Here is a 21,369-nt window from a genome sequence, read left to right on the forward strand (position 1 = left end):
AGACATGCTTGTTCAGATCATCGGTAGATCATATCTTTTGAGATATTGGTCTGTCTCAAGTTTTGAATCTGTAAGCTTTGAGTTTATAGTATTCCCTTATTTTTAAATGTCTGTGAAATGTGTAGTTTTGACCCCTTTTTCTTTCTGAAATTAGTAATTGTGTCTTCTTACATTTAACTTTTTTTTTTCTTGAGCCACACCTAGTGGCGCTCAGGTTACTCCTGGCTCTGTGCTCAGAAATTGCTCCAGGCAGGCTCAGGGCACCATATGGGGTTCTCGGATCGAACCGGGTAGACTGCATGCAAGGCAAACGCTCTACCGCTGTGCTATCACTGGACCCAACCTTTAACTTTTTTAAAAAGTAAAATGCCTAGACGCATACTTTGTATTCTGGGGTCACTGTTATCCATGTTCCAGGGATTTTGTAGTGCCAGGAATTGAAGCCAGATGTCTTGCATACAAAGCATGCAATGGGGTAGGCATATCCTCCCACCCACTCATCCAACCACCCATCCACACCCGGCTGTGCCTAGGGATTACTCCTGACTCTGTTCTCAGAAATTGCTCCTAGCAGGCTTGGGGGAGGGGGACCATATGGATGCCAGGGATTCAATTATTATTTGAGCTCTCCATATTTGCAGTTGTTAGCTTGCATGCATATGTGTGTTTATGTATTATGTGTGTATGTGTGTGTGTTTAGCTATTTTGGTAAATACTAGAGAGTGTGATTGCTGGATCTGTGGTTAGAATTTGTTTAGTTTTATAAGTTGTCAAACTGTCTTCCAAAGTGACTGTACAATTTTGTGTTCTCATCAGCAAAGAATAAAATTTTTTACTGTTTTATATCCTCATTAGCATTGTCTTTGTTCTGGATTTGGGTCATTCTGGTTTGTAGTGGCATATTATTATTTTAATTTGCATGTCCTTGTTAATTCGTTGTGTTGAAGATCCTTTTATATGCATAGTTGGCAGTCTATGTCATTCAGGTAAGGTGTCTGTTAACTTTTCCAAAGTATGTCACATGAGTATATTACATGGTGGTGTGCTTTAGTTTTTTGTTTGTTTTGTTTTGGGGCTACACCTAGTGGTGCTCACTCCTGACTCTGAGATCAAGGGGCCATTCCTGTCAGAGCTTGGGGGACAGCAGTGTGTAAGGCAAAAGCCCTACTTGCTGTGCTATCCTTCTGGCCCTTGGTGGTGTGTTTTTAATTTTAAATTCCACCTGTTTGTTTTTTATATTTTTTATTTGTTTTGTTTTTGTTACAGAAAAAAGTTGGTTTTTATTTTCTTCAGTGGGGAAGGGGGACTCCCAAGTGGTGGCCCAGAGGCCAGGCCCAGTTGCTCTTTAGCTGACAAGGTCAGCAGTTTGCTGCTAAGGCCTGAGGATCCTGGCTGTGTCAGGACCTCAGTTCCGGGACCACAAGAGCCACCATGCTATACTGGAGGATCTCTAGCCACACCTAGAAGTCTGAAGGCCTTTGGCTGTGATTGGAGGCTCCAGGGTGATGCTCTGAGATCATTTGGATGCCAGGGATTGCAATGGATTGCATGTTCATACTCTCGCCTCTGTACTGTCTCCTAGCTTTTTATGTATTTTTATATTTAACATTTGAAAATAAAATACAATATTTGTATATTTGCAAAATTAATATAATTGGTTCCAAAATTGTTGTCAATTCTTTTGGATTTCTTTTTCTATAGGCATTTCATCTATGATTATGACAGTTCTATCTTCCTTTTTGTTGTATATACCATTTCTTTTCTTGCCTTTGTAACATTTCTTTTCTTGCATTTGTAACAAGTTCCAAAATGATGTTAAAAAGAAGTGGTGAAGATACATCTATGTAGTACACCTAATCTTAGTTAGAAAATTTTTAGTTTCTTCCCATTCAGTATAATGCTAGCTTAGGTTTTTTTAAGAGCTTATTAAGTTGCTACAGTTCCCCATTATTTCTAATTTATTAATTGGGTTTTGCCAAATACTTTTTCTGCACCTATTGAAAGATTATGAAAATTTTAATTTTTAAGCTAGCTGGTATATTTGAGATAAATTTTAAATTTTAAGCTAGCTGGGCTATACATGTCTGTGCTCAGAACTTATTCTTGACTCTGCTGAAGGGTCAGTCCTGATGGGGCTAGGTGGACAATATAGAATGCCAGGCATCAACTCAAGTATGGCACTGTGCAAGGTAAGCATCTTACATAATATACCATTTCTTTTGTTTCTGGAAGGTAATTTATTTTTGGATTAATCCTTCCTTCCTTCCTTCCTTCCTTCCTTCCTTCCTTCCTTCCTTCCTTCCTTCCTTCCTTCCTTCCTTCCTTCCTTCCTTCCTTCCTTCCTTCCTTCCTTCCTTCCTTCCTTCCTTCCTTCCTTCCTTCCTTCCTTCCTTGCCACCCTCCCACCCTTCTACCCTTCCTTCCTTCCTTCCTTCCTTCCTTCCTTCCTTCCTTCCTTCCTTCCTTCCTTCCTTCCTTCCTTCCTTCCTTCCTTCCTTCCTTCCTTCCTTCCTTCCTTCCTTCCTTCCTTCCTCCCTCCCTCCCTCCCTCCCTCCCTCTCTCCCTCCCTCCCTCCCTCCTTCCCTCCCTCCCTCTTTCCCTCCCTCCCTCCCTCCCTCCCCCTATTTTCTTTATTATTTTTTAAGTGATAGGTTACATTAATCTTCAGGATTCTGTTATTGATACACTAACTTACTGCCCACCCCTGCTACTCAGGTGCCTATGACTTTCTGCCCATCTGTGTTTCCTCAGATTGACATGGGGCTGTGTCAGGTTGACATCCTGCTGTGGCTTAGGAGTATGGTTCTTGCTTTGTGTGTGTGAGATCCTGGGTTTGAATCTGGTACACTGGAGTCCTTAAGTACTGCTTGGGTGGCTTGGTTAGGCCTTGTATATCATGGGGACTGGTCCCAGGATCATCTGAGCTTTCTTCAGTGATTTCTCCCTCCCCCACCAAAAGAAGAAGGAAAAAAGTAGGTTGTTTAATCTCCAGGTAATGAGGATTTCTCAGCTACTAATTTAAATTTTAGTCTCTGCAGCCATTCTGTAATTTATGATCCTTACACTTGTTCAGGTGTGCTTTGTGGTCCTAAGTGTGGTACTTATAAATGTGCCATAGCCTTGGGTACAATGTGAATTTTGCTGTAGTGCGATGAAATAATTTATGAATGGCAGTTATATTTTGTTTGATGGCAGTACTGAGTTCAAGTATGTTTTTTTAATTTTCTGCCCATTGAATCTGTTTATTCCTGAAAAAAGGATATTGAAGTCTCCAACTATGAGGGGAAGTTCTGCTTATTTTTTTCTCACATAGATGTACTATTAGGCATATAAGGTTTAATACTTACTATCTTATATTTAAGATTTGACCTTTTGGGGCTGGAGTGATAGCACAGCGGTAGGGCATTTGCCTTACATGCAGAAAGACAGTGGTTTAAATCCTGGCATCCCATATGGTCTCCTGAGCCTGCAGGGGGCGATTTCTGAGCATAGAGCCAGTTGTAGCCCCTGAGCGCTGCCAGGTGTGACCCCCCCCAAAAAAAACCAAAATAAAACAAAACAAAATTTTGACCTTTTGAAATAATACATGTCCCCCTTTTTTGAGGGACAACACTCTTTAATACTTAGAACTCACTCTTAGTGGTGCTTTCGGGCCACACCCGTTTGATGCTCAGGGGTTACTCCTGGCTAAGCACTCAGAAATTGCCCCTGGCTTGGGGGGACCATACGGGACGCCAGGGGATCGAACCGCGGTCCTTCCTTGGCTAGTGCTTGCACCTTACCTCTAGTGCCACCTCGCCGGCCCCTCTTAGTGGTGCTTAGGACACAATGCAATGCTGGGCCTCAAACCTGGGCTCTTATATATAGAACATGGTTCCTGGTCACTTAAGCTTTCTTCTCAGTCTTTATAACATTTATTCTATCCCTGATATCTTTTCTTACTTTGATGTCTGCAATTTATTAATTTTCTTGCTTTCTTAGTTACCATTTATTTATACCATTTCTTAATTAGCCATTTTTTTTTCTTTTAGTCCTCCTCCCTCCCTTCCTTTATTTCTCCTTGCTCTGTGATCAGGTATTAAGCTGGCTGGGGCTCAGGAGACCATATGGGGTGCCAAAAACCAAACTTGGGTTGGCCCTGTGCAACACAAGTGCCTTACTTGCTTTACTATTTCTCTAGTATGTGTATATATGTATGTGTGTGTGTGTATATATATATATATATATATAGTGGATTTTCCTGAAGACAACGTAGTTGATAAGTTTGTAGATACCAGAAATATGTCATTTCACCCATATCTTATAATTAGCTTCAGAATTATTTGGAATACATTAAAGTATACATTTATATACATGTATATTAAATATTTTTTGAAAAATACTCAGGATAATGTCTTTTTAATTTCTTTTTTCAGTGTTATTTATAAACTTATGGCATCAACCAGTGAAGGAATCAGAGTACAAGCTCTCAAGGCCATGGGCTATTTTTTAAAACACCTGGCCCCTAAGTAAGTATGAATAAAATATACAATCAACTGGTATATATTACTTTTTATATTTGTAATTGTTCTGTTTTTTTTCCTTCACATTTCCCTTGTGAAATGCTATAGAAGTTTATTCCCATTGCCAAGTAGAAATAAAGAAAGTACAAAAATTAGTTTTTTTAATACATATAAATATACTTTTATGGGGCCAGAACGGTGGTGCAAGTGGTAGGGTGTTTGCCGTGCACGCACTAACCTAGGATGGATTGCGGTTCGATCCCCTGACGTTCCATATAGTTCCCCAAGCCAGGAGAGATTTCTGAGTGCATAGCCAGGAGTAACCCCTGAGTGTCACTAGGTGTGGCCTCAAAATCAATATATATATGTATATATATACATATATATGTGTGTATATACATATATACATATATATATATATACACACACACACACTTTTTCTGGGTTGGGGAAAATCCAGATCAGGGCTTACTCTTGGCTTTTGCTCAGGAGTCACTTCTGGTGGGCTCAGGGAACCATATGGGGTGTTGGGGATCAAATGCAGTCTGCTATATGCAAGACAAGTGCCCGATTATCAAGTGCCCAAGTATATCACTGGCCCTATTTTTATTTCCTCATTCTCAGTTTTATATAAGTTGAATTCTAACAATGGAGACTTTATTTTCAATGTCTGGATTATCATTTGCTTTATCTGTGCTAACATTAACCTGGATGTTTATCACATAGCATATATTGCTATATGCATAACTAAAAAATAAAACTTCTATACTCTTTTTTTTAGCTGATTTCAGACATTTTTTTTTCCGGGCCACACCCATTTGATGCTCAGGGGTATTTCTGGCTGCATGCTCAGAAATTGCCCCTGGCTTGGGGGGACCATATGGGACGCTGGGGGCTCGAACCGTGGTCTTTCCTTGGCTAGCGCTTGCAAGGCAGACACCTTACCTCTAGCGCCACCTCGCCAGCCCCCAGACATTTTCATTTTATCTGTCGTTCATTGCACTAAGATTGATTTATTATAAAGATGAACAATTTTGGGGGGTATAAAAATATTGGTACACTGTAGTCTTTTTTTGTGTTGAGTCCAGCTTATTGGTTTCATGTAAAATATTATTGAAATCATTAATGAGAAGTTGTTTACATCTGTTTGCTTTTCATCTTTTGACTGCTATCATGTTGAATATCATGGCATGTATTGTGGCAGTGTTGTGGCAGTGTCCCTGTGGTTCATTCACAAAGCCTACAATCTAATCATTTTCAGAAAGAAATGAAAAAACTTAAAGTTAGAATGAAAATTTATGTTGCTCTCCTTTCTAAATTTTTGCAGGAAGTTTAATTCTGATGTATTTTTCTTTGCAATATTCATTTTCTTAATTATTCCAGTTTATCCTCACATTCTTTTTCTATTTAACTACTTACTGAATTTTATTCCAAAAGATTCTTGTGTAGTACAGACTGATTGGTAACAACTAGTTACTAAATCATGCTATGAATACTTTGGTTAGAGATTTTTTTCTGTTATGGCATAGCCAAATTTATTTTTAAAATTTTAGCTGTTATTATATTGTGGTTAGTTATTTCTCTCTACTTAAGGATTTTGTAGCCTTATCAGTTTTAAATTGATAAAATTGAGAAATTTATTGAATTAGTATTTGTCATTTATGAATCAGTAAACATTTAAGACTTATTCAGCAACAAGAGCTAAGTTAGAAAATAAAACTTAAACTATTCTTTTTCTGTAATTATAGAAGAAAGGCTGAAGTCATGCTTGGGCATGGATTGTTTTCATTGCTGGCTGAGAGACTTATGCTTCATTCAAATTTAATCACAATGACCACATATAATGTCCTGTTTGAGGTAGGACTATTTAGAATTTGTCTAATTATTTTTATTGTAATTTAGCCTATAAAATTGAGTTTCTTTTAATTTTTTTTCTTTACAAAATAAAATTGTTCAGCAAACCTGGTGATATTTGAGGAGGCAGAGGCTACCCCTGGCTGTGCTTTGGGACACTCAGGTGGTAGTAAGTGGATCATATGTGCCAGGGGTCAGATTGCTTTGATGGACAATTTGAACTTAATTATGTAAGAAAATGTGACTACATTCTAACGAATCTATTACGTTTTGAATTAAAAAATCGTGTGTTGGGGTTGGAGTGATAGTACAAAGGATACAGAGATTGCCTTGTACATGCTTGACCTGTGTTTTATCCCTGTCACCCCATATAGTCCCCTGAACCATACTGGAATGAACCCTGAGCATAGAGCCAGGAATATGCCCCAGTGACTTCTTGGTGTGGCCCCCAACACCTTTCCCTCCAAAGATGTTTATTTGTGTTTCCTGATTTGTGAAGCTTTTTTTTTTTGGTTTTTGGGTCATACCCAGCAGTGCTCAGGGTTTACTCCTGGCTCTACGCTCAGAAATTGCTCCTGGCAGGCTCGGGTGACCATATGGGATGCCAGGATTCGAACCATTGTCCTTCTGCATGCAAGGCAAATGCCTTACCTCCATGCTATCTATCCGGCCCAAGTGTTTCCTAATTTGTATTGACTATTTGATGACTCAATGTATAATTAGGTCAAAATATATATGTATTGTTGCAATTTTTTTATATAACGGAGTGAATATTTAACACCTTACTAGGCTGTATAATTTATGTTGATTAGCATTAAAATCTATTAGCAATAATGCTAATTTAGTGGTTATGATAATAAAAGCTTTGATTTTTTTCTATAGATTCTTATAGAACAGATTTGTACTCAAGTGATTCATAAACAGCATCCAGATCCTGATTCTTCAGTAAAGATACAAAATCCTCGTACGTATTTTTGTATATACATTTTTCACTTTTATTGAGATATGGTTGATAAGACCTCATATTAGTTAGTGGTGTGTAATCTAATGATTTGATATATGTTTATAAAGATATTACAATAGTAAAATTATTAGCAAAACAGTCCATTTAGTTACAGTTTTTTTGAGTGTGGTGACAATTTTATATCCACTTAGCATCATTCAATACAGATTTTGACTGGATATTATATATTCCCAGAAATTAAGCCATATATAATTGGAAATTTATACTCTTTGAATACCTTCATCTGTTTCTTCCCTTGCTTCAGTTTTTCACTTTTTTTTGGTAGTTTGTGGTGACAACTGGTGATGCTCAGGGATTATATCCTGACTCTGCTCTCAAATTACTTACTGGTAGTATTGGCAAGTCCTGCAAACTTACCGATTATACAATCGCTTCAGCCCTATTTTTTTCTTCTTCGAAAGTACCTTTTGCTAATGAGATGAAAATTAGTGTATGAAACAATGGTGATATTTTTGAAAATGCATTGAAGAATATTTTATGATAATAGATAGTACTTTTCATTGGTGTTATCTTTGGTTTAGCCTTATATTATATGGAAATGCTTGTTTCAATTTTCAGTTATTTCAGAATTTCAATTTTGTTGAAGTATTATGTACATAAGATCTTGAATTAATGTATGCTCAGATTTTAATAGGATTTTAATTATACATGTTATGAGGTCAGATTAAGTTAATTGTACCATAGAGGTAACTTCTTAAATTACTGTCCATTGAAGAAGACTGTTTGAAATTGGAAATTATCTTTCATCTTTATGGTTCATGAAAGTATTATTTCTTTTGATATTTAAAATTCTTAAATACTTATACAAGATATATATTTTTATCTGACTTTTTAATAATGATATTAAATTAAATGATTAATTTAATTTTGAAATTTATTTTTTATAATTTTTATAATTGAAATATATTTTTATAATAATGTTTATTTTTTATAATTATATAATTTATAATTCTAATTATGCAATTTATAATTATAATTATGCTGCTCTATTTTGGTTGTGGGCTTTTGTTTGTTTTGCTGTTTTTGGGATTTTGGCTCACACCTGGCAGTGTTCAGGATTACTACTGCCTCTGCACTCAACTTCTGTCAGGCTTGGGGGGATTATTTTAGATGCTGGAGAGCAAACCAGGATTTGCTGCATGCAAGGCAAGCGCATTACCTTCTGTATTATTGTTCCAACCCCATTTTAGTTTTAAAAAGAAAAGTTTCTGTTAATTTTTCTCAAAATTCAGAGAGATATTATGTCATTGTTTTTGAAAATCAGAGAAAAAAACTTTGAGTTTATATTTGTATGTGTGTATATATATTTGTGTGTATATATGTAAATATATATATGTTATATATATATTTACATATATACACACATATATGTATACATATATATACACATATATACACACACATATATATAGTGTATGTGATTATGGGGAGATGGCTTATTGAGATAATATATATTCTCTTTATACTTAGGTAAAGACAGATAGTATATATTATGATTTTTTCCTTTATTTCCTCGTTTTTTTTTGGGGGGGGGGTTATACCCGGCAGTGCTCAGGGGTTACTCCTGGCTCTATGCTCAGAAATTGCTCCTGGCAGGCTTGTGGGACCATATAGGTTCCCAAGATTCGAACCACTGTCCTGCATGCAAGGCAAATGCCTTACCTCCATGCTATCTCTCTGGCCCCTTCTTTGTTTTTTTTTTTTTTTTTTTTTAAGAGGAGCATCATTAGGACCAGAATACATTATTATTAGGAGTCCTCACAGTAGAGCATTGGGTTTGCATGAATAAGGTTATGGTTCAGAAATACAAAAGAAAAAAGGATCAGCAATATTGATGGGTAAAAATTTGGAAATTATAAGCAATTTTAACATTTACTTTCTTTATGTATATTACTTTTGGGGGGAACCCACAGCTGGTGGTGATCAGAGTTTACTCCCTGGCTTGACACTCAGGAATCACTCCTGGCAGTCTTGGGGGACCCATATAGGGTGCTGGAGATTGAATGTGGGTTGGCCCCATGCAAGGCAAACATACTCCCTGCTGTACTATGGCTCTGGCCCCTAATTTCTTTATAATTTTAATTTACTTTGTGGGCTGTAATGATAGTACTGTGGATAGTGCATTTGCCTTGCAATAGGTCAACCTAGGTTTGATCCCTGGTACCTTGTATGCTCCTCCAACCTTTGAGAGGAGCGATCCTTGTAGCCTCAAATAAGAGTGTACTTTATACATAAATATCTGTTAACGGATATTTTTTTTTCTTTTTGGTTTTTGGGCCACATCGGTGACTCTCAGGGGTTACATCTGGCTGTGCACTCAGAAATTGCTCCTGGCTTGGGGGACCATATGGGACGCCAGTATATCTAACCGTGGTCCGTCCTATGTTAGCGCGTACAAGGCAAATGCCCTACCACTTGTGCCACCACTTTGGCCCTGTGATAATGGATATTTTCTAATGAATCTATTTTCTAATTATCATTCTTTTCTACAAGTAATTTTTTTTAGAATAGAAGAGGATATCGTCAATAAACGTATCAGAGAAACTAAAGAAATTGCAATGAAAATATTTTTGGTTATGCTTTGGTTTTTACTAATTTGTGAATTGTCTTACAGAAATTCTAAAAGTAATTGCGACTTTACTTCGAAATTCTCCCCAGTGTCCAGAGAGCATGGAAGTTCGCAGAGCCTTTCTTTCTGACATGATCAAACTTTTTAATAATAGTAGAGAAAATAGAAGGTAAATAAGATCAGAAAGCATTTATTGTGTTTAAATCTAGCTTTAAATAAACTTATTTTTTTTCTTAAGAAATACTGTGGGACATGGAAGTAGTATAGGGGTTAGGATACATTCTTGCAGGCTGGCCCTAGTCTGAATTTGATCCCTAGCTCCACATGAGTCCTTGATCCTTACCTGTTGTAGTCCTGGAGATCCCAAAGATACATTGTAATCTCCCCCCCCCCCCCCCCCCCATCCGGGCACTGGTAAGGCCTGTACACATACTTCCTCTCAGGGTCTTGCTTTGAAGCACCAGCCTGGTTGGCCAAGAATGGCTCCTGTGCTCCCTCAACTTCCTCCAAAAACAAATGAAATTTAAAAAAGAAAGAAAAGGAAAGAAATAGTATTGAACTTTTTTTTTTTTTTTTTTTTTTGGTTTTTGGGCCACACCCGGCGATGCTCAGGGGTTACTACTGGCTGTCTGCTCAGAAATAGCTCCTGGCAGGCATGGGGGACCATATGGGACACCGGGATTTGAACCAACCACCTTTGGTCCTAGATCGGCTGCTTGCAAGGCAAATACCGCTGTGCTATCTCTCCGGGCCCGAACTTATTTTTAATTACGGATTTATTAGTAACATACCCAGTTAAAATGAGTTTTTAGCTGTTTTGAATACATAGATAAAAGGTTGGATTTTTTTGTTTGCTTATTTGCAAAGTAAAGTAAATATCTTGAAGCAAAAATAGCCCTGTACTTTAATTTATTTTTAGAATTAATAGGATTTTATTTTTTTAAATAATGGTACCCTTTTACTATTTTTAGGAGCTTGCTCCAGTGCTCTGTGTGGCAGGAGTGGATGCTTTCTCTCTGCTATTTTAATCCTCAGAATTCAGATGAGCAAAAGATAACAGAAATGGTCTATGCCATATTCAGGATCCTACTTTACCATGCAGTCAAATATGAGTGGGGTGGCTGGCGTGTCTGGGTCGACACCTTATCCATCACACATTCAAAGGTAAGTTTCTATATGAAATTATTTGTTAGGATGTTTTTGTTTCTCTTATTTATTACAGTGCCTATGATCAAAAAGTCACCTACGTACAAGACATGCATTTAAACAGTGAGCTACATATCTGGTTAGCATTTTTAGTGTCTATGATCTTGCGTTTCCTTTACCTGAAAGAATTTATATAATTAAAAATCAAGGATAAAAGTCTAAATGCAGTGAAACCAAAAACTGTAAAAGAGCATCACTAAGTAGAAATGTAAAATATTCCCATATTGGTAATAAAATATATTTCATTTTGTCATTTTTATGCCCATTTCTTAATAAAATGAAATTTTATGTCACAGAACAAAGGAATTTCTATTTTCAAGTGGCCACGCTTGCAAACTTTATAGTAGCACAAAAGCTTTTTGAACACAAGGTGGCGCTGTATATTCAAAGATAAGTTAATTTTAGTATTGAAAGGTAAAGTTGAATAAACAGAGTGGATGTTTGCCCTTTGCTCAGATTATAGCTGGTTAAAAATTTGGTTTGGAGGAATATGCCAGAATTTTTTTTTTTGTATTAAATTCAAGCCAAAGCAGGTTATTTATGTACAACTTTTGTTAAACTCTTATGAAAGGTATTTAGAGTATAGTGTGTCTATCAAAGTCAGATTTCCCATCTCACTTCGTCTTCATTGTTAATGCCTCCCTCTTTACCAGCTAACCTGAATTTGGAGGTGCCATTATAACTATGTATTCAGTATTTTATTCACAGATGAAGTGTGTGTATGTGTATATATATATACATTATACATATATTTATATACTCACTAAAGAGACTTTTAATGTTTAGACATAAACAGTATCACAATTCATTTTCAGAAGCTTGCTAATTTTATCACTGTTCAAAAAGCAAAAATTTTTTTGTTATATTAGCATTTTATTATTGAATGGGGATCTTTATATGTTCTTGATTTTAATTCTTTGAAAACCATATAGTGTATGACTTTTTGTTTTGTTTGGTTTTGGGGTTTTTGGCCATAGATGGCAGTGCTCAGGGCTGGCTCTGTTCTCAGGGATCATTCCTTGAAGGCTTCAGATACCTTATGGGGAGGTCAGAGATCAAAACCAGGTCAGCCTCATGCAAGGCAATTGCCCTACCCACTATACTATTGCTCTGTCTTCACTTTTATTTTTTTTTAATTTTTTTCTGTTTTATATATCAAGTAATATAGTAGAATTTATTAGTTCCATTGTGGTTCCTGGTCTTTATATCATGTTATATTAAAAATTATTGTTATTTCCCAAAGGGATATACAATAATAAAATGGTTCAATGGAATAAAGAACAGAAGTGGTAAAGTTAACATATCTTAATATGTTTTAGGATAGATAACTCAAAGGGCTGAGTACATGATTTAAATGAGGGATACCTGGGTTTGATTGTTAGTACAGTGTGATCCTCTGAGTTCTGCTGGGAGTAGATCCTCAAATCTCTCAGATGTTGCCCAAAATTTAAAAATATATATTTTTGTGTTTTGGGCTGCAGCTGGGCTGTGCTCAGGGCTTATTCCTGGCTCTTTTCTCAGAGATTACTCCTCTAGCTTGGGAGACCATATAGCGTAGCAGGGAGTGAAACCAGGTCAACTGTATACAAGACAAGTGCCCTACTCTCACTATACTATCTCTTTGGCTTCAATTAAAAAGAAAAGTTTTATTGGAAGTTACTACTTTAGAATATTTTTTCATTCTGTTGGAATATATTGTCATTCTATATGACATTATTAAAAATAAATGTTTATATTATATTTGATATTTAAATAGCTTTTTAGTTATTTGGAATTGCCCTAAGAATTGAGAAAGTCTGATTCTTTCTTTATTAATGAAAATTTTATATGTCTTAGTATCATAGAATTAAAAATTACTATCTATATTGGAAGAACAATAGAATAGTAAAGTAGAAGTGGAAGTGATTTTATAAAATATCTTCACTTTGTCATTGCATTTCAACCAAACTTAGGACCAAAGAAAGTCTTATTGAAACACTATTTATTTATTTTTGGTGGGTCATTCCAGCAGTGCCCAGAGTTTCCTCCTGGTTCTGTGGTTTACCCTTGGTGGTGATTGGAGGATCATAGGCAGTGCCAGGGTTTGAAGTGGGATTAGCCCCATGCAGGTACATGCCTTACCCCTATTCTATCTCTTTGGTCCCTATTTATAGATGTATTTTTATGGGCACTGTGATTTTATAAGGACAGAATGAAGTGTGTATATTTTTTCAGTCTCAAGCCTAAACTATTTTCCTCATGATGATTTGCAGAAACTGTTTGCCCCATATGTGTGTGTGTTGTGTGTGTCTGTGTGTGTGTATATATACACACATATATATATTTGAGTATATGTGTATATATTTGCATGTGTGTGTGTGTGTGTGTGTGTCTGTGTATGTGTATTTGAGCCACTCCCAGTGTACTCAGGGTTTACTCCTGGCTTTGTGCTCAGTGATAACTCATAGTGGGCTTTGAGGACCAGATGGAGTGCCATTGAACCTGGCCAACTGCTTGTGTGCCAAGTATCCTACCTGCTATACTACCTCTCCAGACTTTATATGATTTTTTTGATGTTGTTGTCCAACTATTATGTTGCAATCTGAAGTGCTTTTTTGCTATTATTTGTTTTTTACTTCACAACAGATCATAAAAAAAATCAGGGTTGAGCTTGGGCTCATATGTTTGAGATAAATCTCAAATATATCTCTGGGAATTCTAAGGGACGTATCAGAAGTATCAGTATAAATTGGGTTTCTTTCCCCCTTCCCTTTGCTGTTCTTGATTTGATGGTAGGGGTTGAACACACCCTTGGCTGCAGTGCTTGTACACTTGATCATAGTGCTTCCCAAGGCTTTGCATATCTGTTGTGATGCTCACATGCCTAACTTGGTATTTGAAGATGCCCCAGTAAATTTCTTCCATTATCTGCCTACTGAATTATTTTTAATTTGGAAAAATCTCTGCTGTTTGTAATATAAGTAGAATGGTTCAGTCTTCCATCATGTGTCATCCTCTAGCTGTTGGTGCTGTTAGATTTCTTATTTATTGATTGATTTTTGGGTCATACTTGGTACTTGGCAGTGCTTGGGGGAACCATATAGGATGCTGGGAACCAAACTCAGGTTGACCGTGTGCAAGGCCAGCACCTTACCCACTGTACTATCTAAAAACACCTAATTTGTTCCTTTTTGCAAGGTTATTTATTTGCCTATGAATTATGTTGAAACTTTTCTTCTTGTTTGAATTAGATTTTTATAATTCTTTATACATGCTCAAATCACTTCTCTTTTATCTTTCAGAGTCACTCTCCTCTCTCTCTCCCCCCTTGTCGTTGATCAATTGTATAGTGGAGGTGCTAACAGGCTTGAGCCCAGTTGCTTTCAATGGGTTGCACATCTGGTTCTAGTGGTCACAGATTTGCCAGTCCCCAGAAAGATCACACTTGTTTAGCTGCAATGTTTACACACATACTCATTGCTGCACACTCTCTGAACAGGCAAACTGGTTGTGGTGCTCGACTGGGCTTTTGGTTGCTCACAGATGAACTTACCAGGGGTTGTGCTTCCTTTTAGTTTCGGTGCTTTGCATGCTGAGGTTTGCACCTGTTTGTGGTGCTTTTATATATCTAGCTGCAGTGTTACCCTGAATTGCTTGTGGCCCCAAGTTTTCTGATAGCAGAGTTGCTACAGCTGTATTCTGTGCCTTTGGGCTTATGATCACATGCTCAAAGGCAGGTGCTCTGAGCCAGTCTGCTGTTCATCTAGGCGTATTCTGAATATTTCCAAAGACCTTAAGTATTCTTTTTCTCTTGGTTTACTTTGTTTTTAAATATTTTAGATAATGTTTTCTCTAGATTTATAAAAATTGATTTTCCCTAGATTTATTTCTCTAAATTTTTCTCTGAGATACTGTTTTTTTTTAGAGTTATAAAACTAAAACTAGCTTATATAATGTTATTCACCTTCATTGATACTTTGTTCTTGTTTTTTTGAAATGCAAAAATATTTTAAAATTAAAATTAAAATCTAAAAACTTTAATTAGTCACAGTTATTCATGATTGGATTTTAGGTATACAGTGTTCCAACATTAGTCCCCCTCACCAGTGTTCATATTCTTCCACCAAAGCCCCTCTTTGTTTTCTGTTTCTGTCCCTCTTTTTTTCCCCATCCACCAGCCTATCTCTGTGACAGGTAGCAAGCAGGAATTTTTTACAAAATGATTTTGCCTAGCTTATCACTGCTTACTTTGAAAAAGTATATTTTTTTACTTTCCTTTTTTCCCACTTAATGAAAATCTTCACATTATGTTTTCAGTCTTTTTATATACATATCATGCTTTACCACATTGTTTTATATGCATGGCATTCACTTTGTGCTCCTTTGTAGTTAGGCTGCAACTAGCTAACTCACTTCCTTATGACAGTTTTCCACATTCTCAGGTCGTGCTATTCTGTATGGATTCATAGCACTTAATTTTCTCTTGATGTTCATACGAGTCTGATATGTCTGTTCTTCACTCCTGGTTTCCTTCTCCCTCTGTTCTTTTTCCTCTATCTTAACCTTATCCCTTCTTCCCCTTCCATTTCCTTCAATCTTCAATCTTCTCTGCCCCTATCCTGACTATTAGTTTCAACTTCGAGTTGTAGTTGTCACTTATTAGCTAATTTTATCCCTCTTTGCTCTTGTCTCTTTCTGTTCTTTTAGTCACTATCTCCCTCTTTTTCATTCTTCTTTATCTCCTGCTCTGTTCTTGCCACCACAGATTCTGCGCCCCCCCCCCCCCCAGCTTAGCTCTGTTTCTGTCTCTAGTGACTCTGTCTGCTTTCCCTTATCACCTCCTACCCCAACCCTCACACTCTGCTGATTGGATTCATGACCAGTCACACTGTGTCTGGGTCTTACTGAACTTGCATATCTCTTTTCTTCCTTTCTACCATTATCTTTCATCTTTCCCTGTTTTTTTCTTTCTTTTTAAAATTTTGTTTATCTCCTTGTTAAGGGTCCAGAGTGAGAGTTCATCAGTGTGGAGTGCATCATATGCATTCCAGGTGCCCAGTGGTTTCCTACGTGCTGCTAGGAGTGACCCTTGAGCACCAAACCTGGAGTAAGCCCTGAGCTCTGCTGTGTGTGGCCCCTTAACTAAAGAGAAGTAAATAAGTATGCACTAAGACATATTTAAAACTACAAATAAATGTAAATGGTTTAAATCTTAATATTTATTTATTTGGACCACATCCATTGATAATCAGGGGTTACTTCTGGCTCTGCACTCATGAATTACTCCTGACAGAGCTTGGGACCACATTGGATGCCAGAGATCAGGTTAGCCCATGCAAGCACCCTACCCATTGTACATACACTTAGGGCCCCTTAATTTTAATGTTTAATAAATGGCTTTAAATGTCTTTTTTTTTCTTTTTAAAAAAGTTTTGGGCTGCACCCAGGGGTAGACAGGGCTTACTCCTGACTTTGAGCTTAGGGATCATTTCTGACAGGGCTTGAAGTTCATATGTGGTGCTGGGGATTGAACCTGGGTCAACTGCATGCAAAGAAAGTAGTAAGTCCTTACTCTCTGTAATATCTCCCTGGCCTCTAAATAAGTTATCTTTTAATCCTTAGAGTTTTCTCCATTGATTCCAAAGCCTTTATCCTTCATGATATTTCACAAATTAATTTTTTGAATATTTCTGTTATTCAGATTTACTTTTGAGTGCTCTATTTTAAAATATAGTAAAGAATATATTCTAAACCTCTAACGCAATATTTCATAAAGTTTAAGGTGAAGTGATTAAAAATGGTTAATGATTTCTAATAGATAGTAAAGATTGTTGAAATGATTAAAAATTTTTTCTTTGAAAGTGTTTGTTATGAAGTTTTATATTTTCATGCATTTGATGCTGAAATGATGCTTATATTATTGTCTCAATCTTCTAAAAGTGTAATATCACAAACTTATTTAATTTTTGATAAAGATTGGTTAGTAAAGGACCTAATGTTGCAGAAGTGAATAGCTTTGCGGAGTTACCATCAAGTTACGCTCAGCTGCTATAAAAAGCAAAAGAGACGCAATTGCAATTTTATTGTTCAGTTTGATAGATTTCCTGCCACCTTTGTAGTGAAGAGGCTGTTTGTCACTGTATTCCTCCCCTTCAACAGCTGAAAGAGGCCTTCTAAGCAGTAATATAAACTCTTCTGGTGTGACTGCTCTGCCCTAGGTGCTTTGGTCTCGAGGTTTCAGATATAGACTTTAGAAGAGTAACTCTTATAATTTCATTTTCTTGGGATATCTCTAGGTTTTACTTTGAACCCCTTCCTGAGGAAGTAACTATCTCTATTTTCACTTGGGTGGTATGTTAAAATTTTTCTACTCTGTAAAATAAAAATTTAGGAACATAGAATAGTCTGAATTATAATGAGGATTTTCAAAAATTTTCAAAAAATAAAAAATATTTTGATCATTGTTTTGCTCAGACCTCCTTTTTTCCCAACCTAGGAGTGCAGAAACTATTGTGGGGCCAGAAGTGGGGGGGGGGGCGACTGTTTACTTAGGGAAGGTAGATTTTCATGTGGCTACTAAGTGATTATTTTCTTCTGAAAAGAGGACAGTAAATCAAATAAATTTGGAGCATCTGGTCTGTACCTATATTTACATCAGTAGCCATGGTATTATCTTCTTGCTTCTCCCTTCTTCTTCTCCCTTTTCTTTTCTCTTTCTTCGTTCTCCATCACTCTTGCCAAGGATTAGTCACACCTGAGTTAAAAATATAGCATAAGGGGCCGGAGAGATAGTACAGTGGTAGGGCATTTGCCTTGCATACAAAAGGATGGTGGTTCGAATCCTGGTATCCCATATGGTTCCCACGCCTGCCGGGGGCAATTTCTGAGCATAGAGTCGAGTGGCCCCTGAGCGCTGCCGGGAGTGGCCCCCCAAAAAAACACAAACCAAAAAAAAAAAACAGCATAAGGATCAAGAGATAACTCAGTGGACATAGTGGATCCTTTGCAGTTAGGAGACAGAGGTTAGATCTCTGGCATCATATGGTCCCCTTAAAACTTCAGGCTTGTGGCCCTAAAACCAAAGGAAAAAGAATTCATTATTACTATGGGTCAGGACAGCAAGCTAAAGGGTGTGAGTGTATACTTGGTATATGGGCTCCCCAACCCTTACCTCTTCAGGTTTAATTACTGGCACTGATTGTTGCCCCAAACCAATAAAATAAAACCCCCAAAAACTAAAATATAAATAAACTTTTCATATAGTAATACTAAAATACTTTAAAAAAGGTACTTTTCTTAAGCCATAAGATATAATTTGGCATATCTAAATACATTTGTGTTTGGATGTGTGACTTTATGGTGACTATTAGTAAAATTAAAAGCTACTTATTTTAAAAGTAATTCTGAGAATTAAAAAATTTCCACTTTTAATAGATATTCAGCATTTTATACTTAGTTGTTAAAGTATTCTTTGAGTATTTTCTTTTTCTTTGTTTGTTTTTTGTTTTTGGGGTCACATCCGGCAATGCTCAGGGGTGACTCCTGGCTCTACACTCAGAAATTGCTCCTGGCAGGCTCGGGGGACCATTTGGGATGCTGGGATTCAAACCACCGCCCTTCTGCATGCAAGGCAAACGCCTTACCTCCATGCTATTTCTCCAGCCCCAACTTCGAGTATTTTGTAGGAATTTATTACCTAGTATGAATGCATTTACATGAAAATAAAACTCACCTACTACCTAACCACCTGCTTGTGAATTAATATTAATAAATTGGTTCATGATTGCACAGTCTTCTTGTCTAACATAAATACATCTACTTACAATTGTTACTTTAGAATAAAATGTTTTATGGCATTTCCAGTATTATTTAGTGGTATATGAGTCTTAATGATTATGTATTATTAACTGCATATGTAACACATATTGAAGAGTAAAGTTAACAGCAAAAGCCGTATCTTTGATGTAACTTCTGCATTGTGTCAAACCATTTTTAATTTAATTTTATTTACATATTTTAACTTTTTTGTATTGATTGAGGTTCTGTGATTTACAGTGCTGCTAATGATGGTTTCCCATGCACATAATTCCAACATTTCACCCATTACCAGTGAGCCCATTTCTTCCTCCCAAGAATCCCAAGACTCCTCTTTCCACATTCCACTCCCTCCAAAGTCAGTGTATAGATCAGTTTTCCTGTGCCTTCAATGTGTATCTCTAAGTCCCACATATGAGAGATATAATCCTGTACCTATCCCTTTCATTTTTTGCATGTTATCAATAGTTTCACGATTTTTGTTGTTTTTGAGAGCTGTGTGGTATTCTATTATGCACATGCATATAATACAACTTCTTTTGGAGGAGCACACCTAGTGGTGCTGAGGACTGACTCTTCATTCTGCACTCAGGGATCATTTCTGGCTATCTGAGAGACCATGTGGGATGCCAGGGATCAATGTGGATTGACATCTTTTTTTTTTTTTTTTTTTTGGTTTTTGATTTTTGGGTCACACCTGGCTCTATGCTCAGAAATCGCTCCTGGCAGGCTCAGGGGACCAAATGGGATGCTGGGATTTGAACCACAGACCTTCTGCATGCAAGGCAAACACCTTACCTCCATGCTATCTCTCCAGCTCCTGTGGACTGACTTGCAACGAAACGGTCCCACCTGCTGCACTATCCCTCCGGTTCTCCTCTTCCTTCTCTTTCTCTTGTCTCCTTTCCCCCCCTCTTTTCCTTCTTCTCCTCCTTTACTCCTGGTAGGGTTCAGGGAATATGGGGGAGAGAACACAGGCAAGGCAAGTGCCTTCCCTGTTATGTATCTCTGTCATCCATATACCGCATTTCATGATCCATTCACCCATAGCTGGACATTTGGGTTGTCTCTATCTTGGCTATTGTACTTTATGTGGTGGTGAGCATAGGTGTGCATATATATTCTTCCCAGGTAATTTTTCCGTGAAAATGCCTTTAATTTTAGTAAGAAGAAATTGAGTAAATGAACAAATTATGTTATATATTATATTTTCCAAGAGCTTAATCAGAAAATTGTTAGAAGTGATTTATTGTTGTTGTCAGTATTATTATTTTGGACATTGAATCCAGGTTCTCATACATAGAAACTTAGCCACGGAGCTATACTACACTGGCATGTGTGTGCATATATGACCTTTTAAACAGGCATTGAGGTGTCATGGTTACAGTAATATAATATTGTTTGATAGTTAAAGTGCTTCTTTACCTCACTTGCTACCAAAGTACCAATATGGAGGTGATGTTTTTCAAATTTTATTATGCTATGTTGTACTAGATTATGTATAGGGTGTATTTGCTGTAGTTTTACTCTCCCTCAATTTTGAGCACTGATGAGCCTTTTTGTTTATCTCTATTTTGTAGAGTATATTCCTTTTTTTTTTTCTTCAGGTGTGTAGGGTGGATACTTGGAGTTCACTTGGGATAAAAGTGGGGTTGGCTATGTATAAGACAAGCACCTTAACTAGCTCTCAGCCCCCTAGTAAATTCTAGTATCATCAGGGACACTTAGTAATGTTTTGGGGTCTTCAGAATATACTGGCAATACCCAGGGGACTTGTGCAGATGGGGATCAAGCTAGGGCTCCACACTATAAAACATGTGCTCTTGGCCCAGTATTTTAGTTTTATATTCTTGAATCAAACTTATCAGTATTTTTTCTTTTTTCTTTTTTTGTTATTGTTTTTTGAGCCACACCCAGTGACGCTCAGGGGTTACTCCTGACTATGCGCTCAGAAATTGCTCCTGGCTTGGGGGACAATATGGGATGCCAAGATTGATCCTTGGTTCATCTTAATCTAGCGCATGCAAGGCAGATGCCTTACCACTTGACCACCACTCTGACTCCTGACTTATCTGTATTTTTAAGCAATTGTGAAACTTGGTAGTTGATATTAATTAGAAATTCTCAGACTATTTTTTGGGCTCTCTGGCTCTGGCTCTGTCACTCTGTCTCTCTCTGTATACATACATGCATACACATACAATGCAAGTGCTCCAGTCCTTTGAGTCATCTCCCAAGCTTTGCTCTTTCTTAGGCAGAGTTTGTGTAGATATGCCCATTATTGTTCATATGTGTGTGAGTGTGTATGTGTGTGTGTGTGTGTGTGAGAGAGAGAGAGAGAGAGAGATTGAGAGAGAGTGAGAGAGTTACTAAGGTTAAAAAAAAGCCACCTTAAAAACATTTGAATTACTAGGATTACA

At 37.0% G+C, this 21,369-nt stretch overlaps 1 protein-coding gene across 2 annotated transcripts in view; it reads left to right on the plus strand.

Moving 5' to 3' along the window:
• The window catches only part of LRBA (LPS responsive beige-like anchor protein), a 662,022-nt gene that overhangs the window by 105,821 nt on the left and 534,832 nt on the right, over nucleotides 1-21,369 (plus strand). For both annotated transcript variants that reach the window (XM_049770186.1, XM_049770185.1), the window contains exons 17-21: nucleotides 4,416-4,508; nucleotides 6,251-6,359; nucleotides 7,239-7,320; nucleotides 9,995-10,118; nucleotides 10,921-11,113. In XM_049770186.1, the coding sequence (XP_049626143.1) occupies nucleotides 4,416-4,508; nucleotides 6,251-6,359; nucleotides 7,239-7,320; nucleotides 9,995-10,118; nucleotides 10,921-11,113 (601 nt within the window). The remainder of the gene's footprint in view (nucleotides 1-4,415; nucleotides 4,509-6,250; nucleotides 6,360-7,238; nucleotides 7,321-9,994; nucleotides 10,119-10,920; nucleotides 11,114-21,369) is intronic.

The sequence above is a fragment of the Suncus etruscus genome, chromosome 3 (assembly GCF_024139225.1).
Source record: "Suncus etruscus isolate mSunEtr1 chromosome 3, mSunEtr1.pri.cur, whole genome shotgun sequence".
In the NCBI taxonomy this organism is placed as follows: domain Eukaryota; kingdom Metazoa; phylum Chordata; class Mammalia; order Eulipotyphla; family Soricidae; genus Suncus; species Suncus etruscus.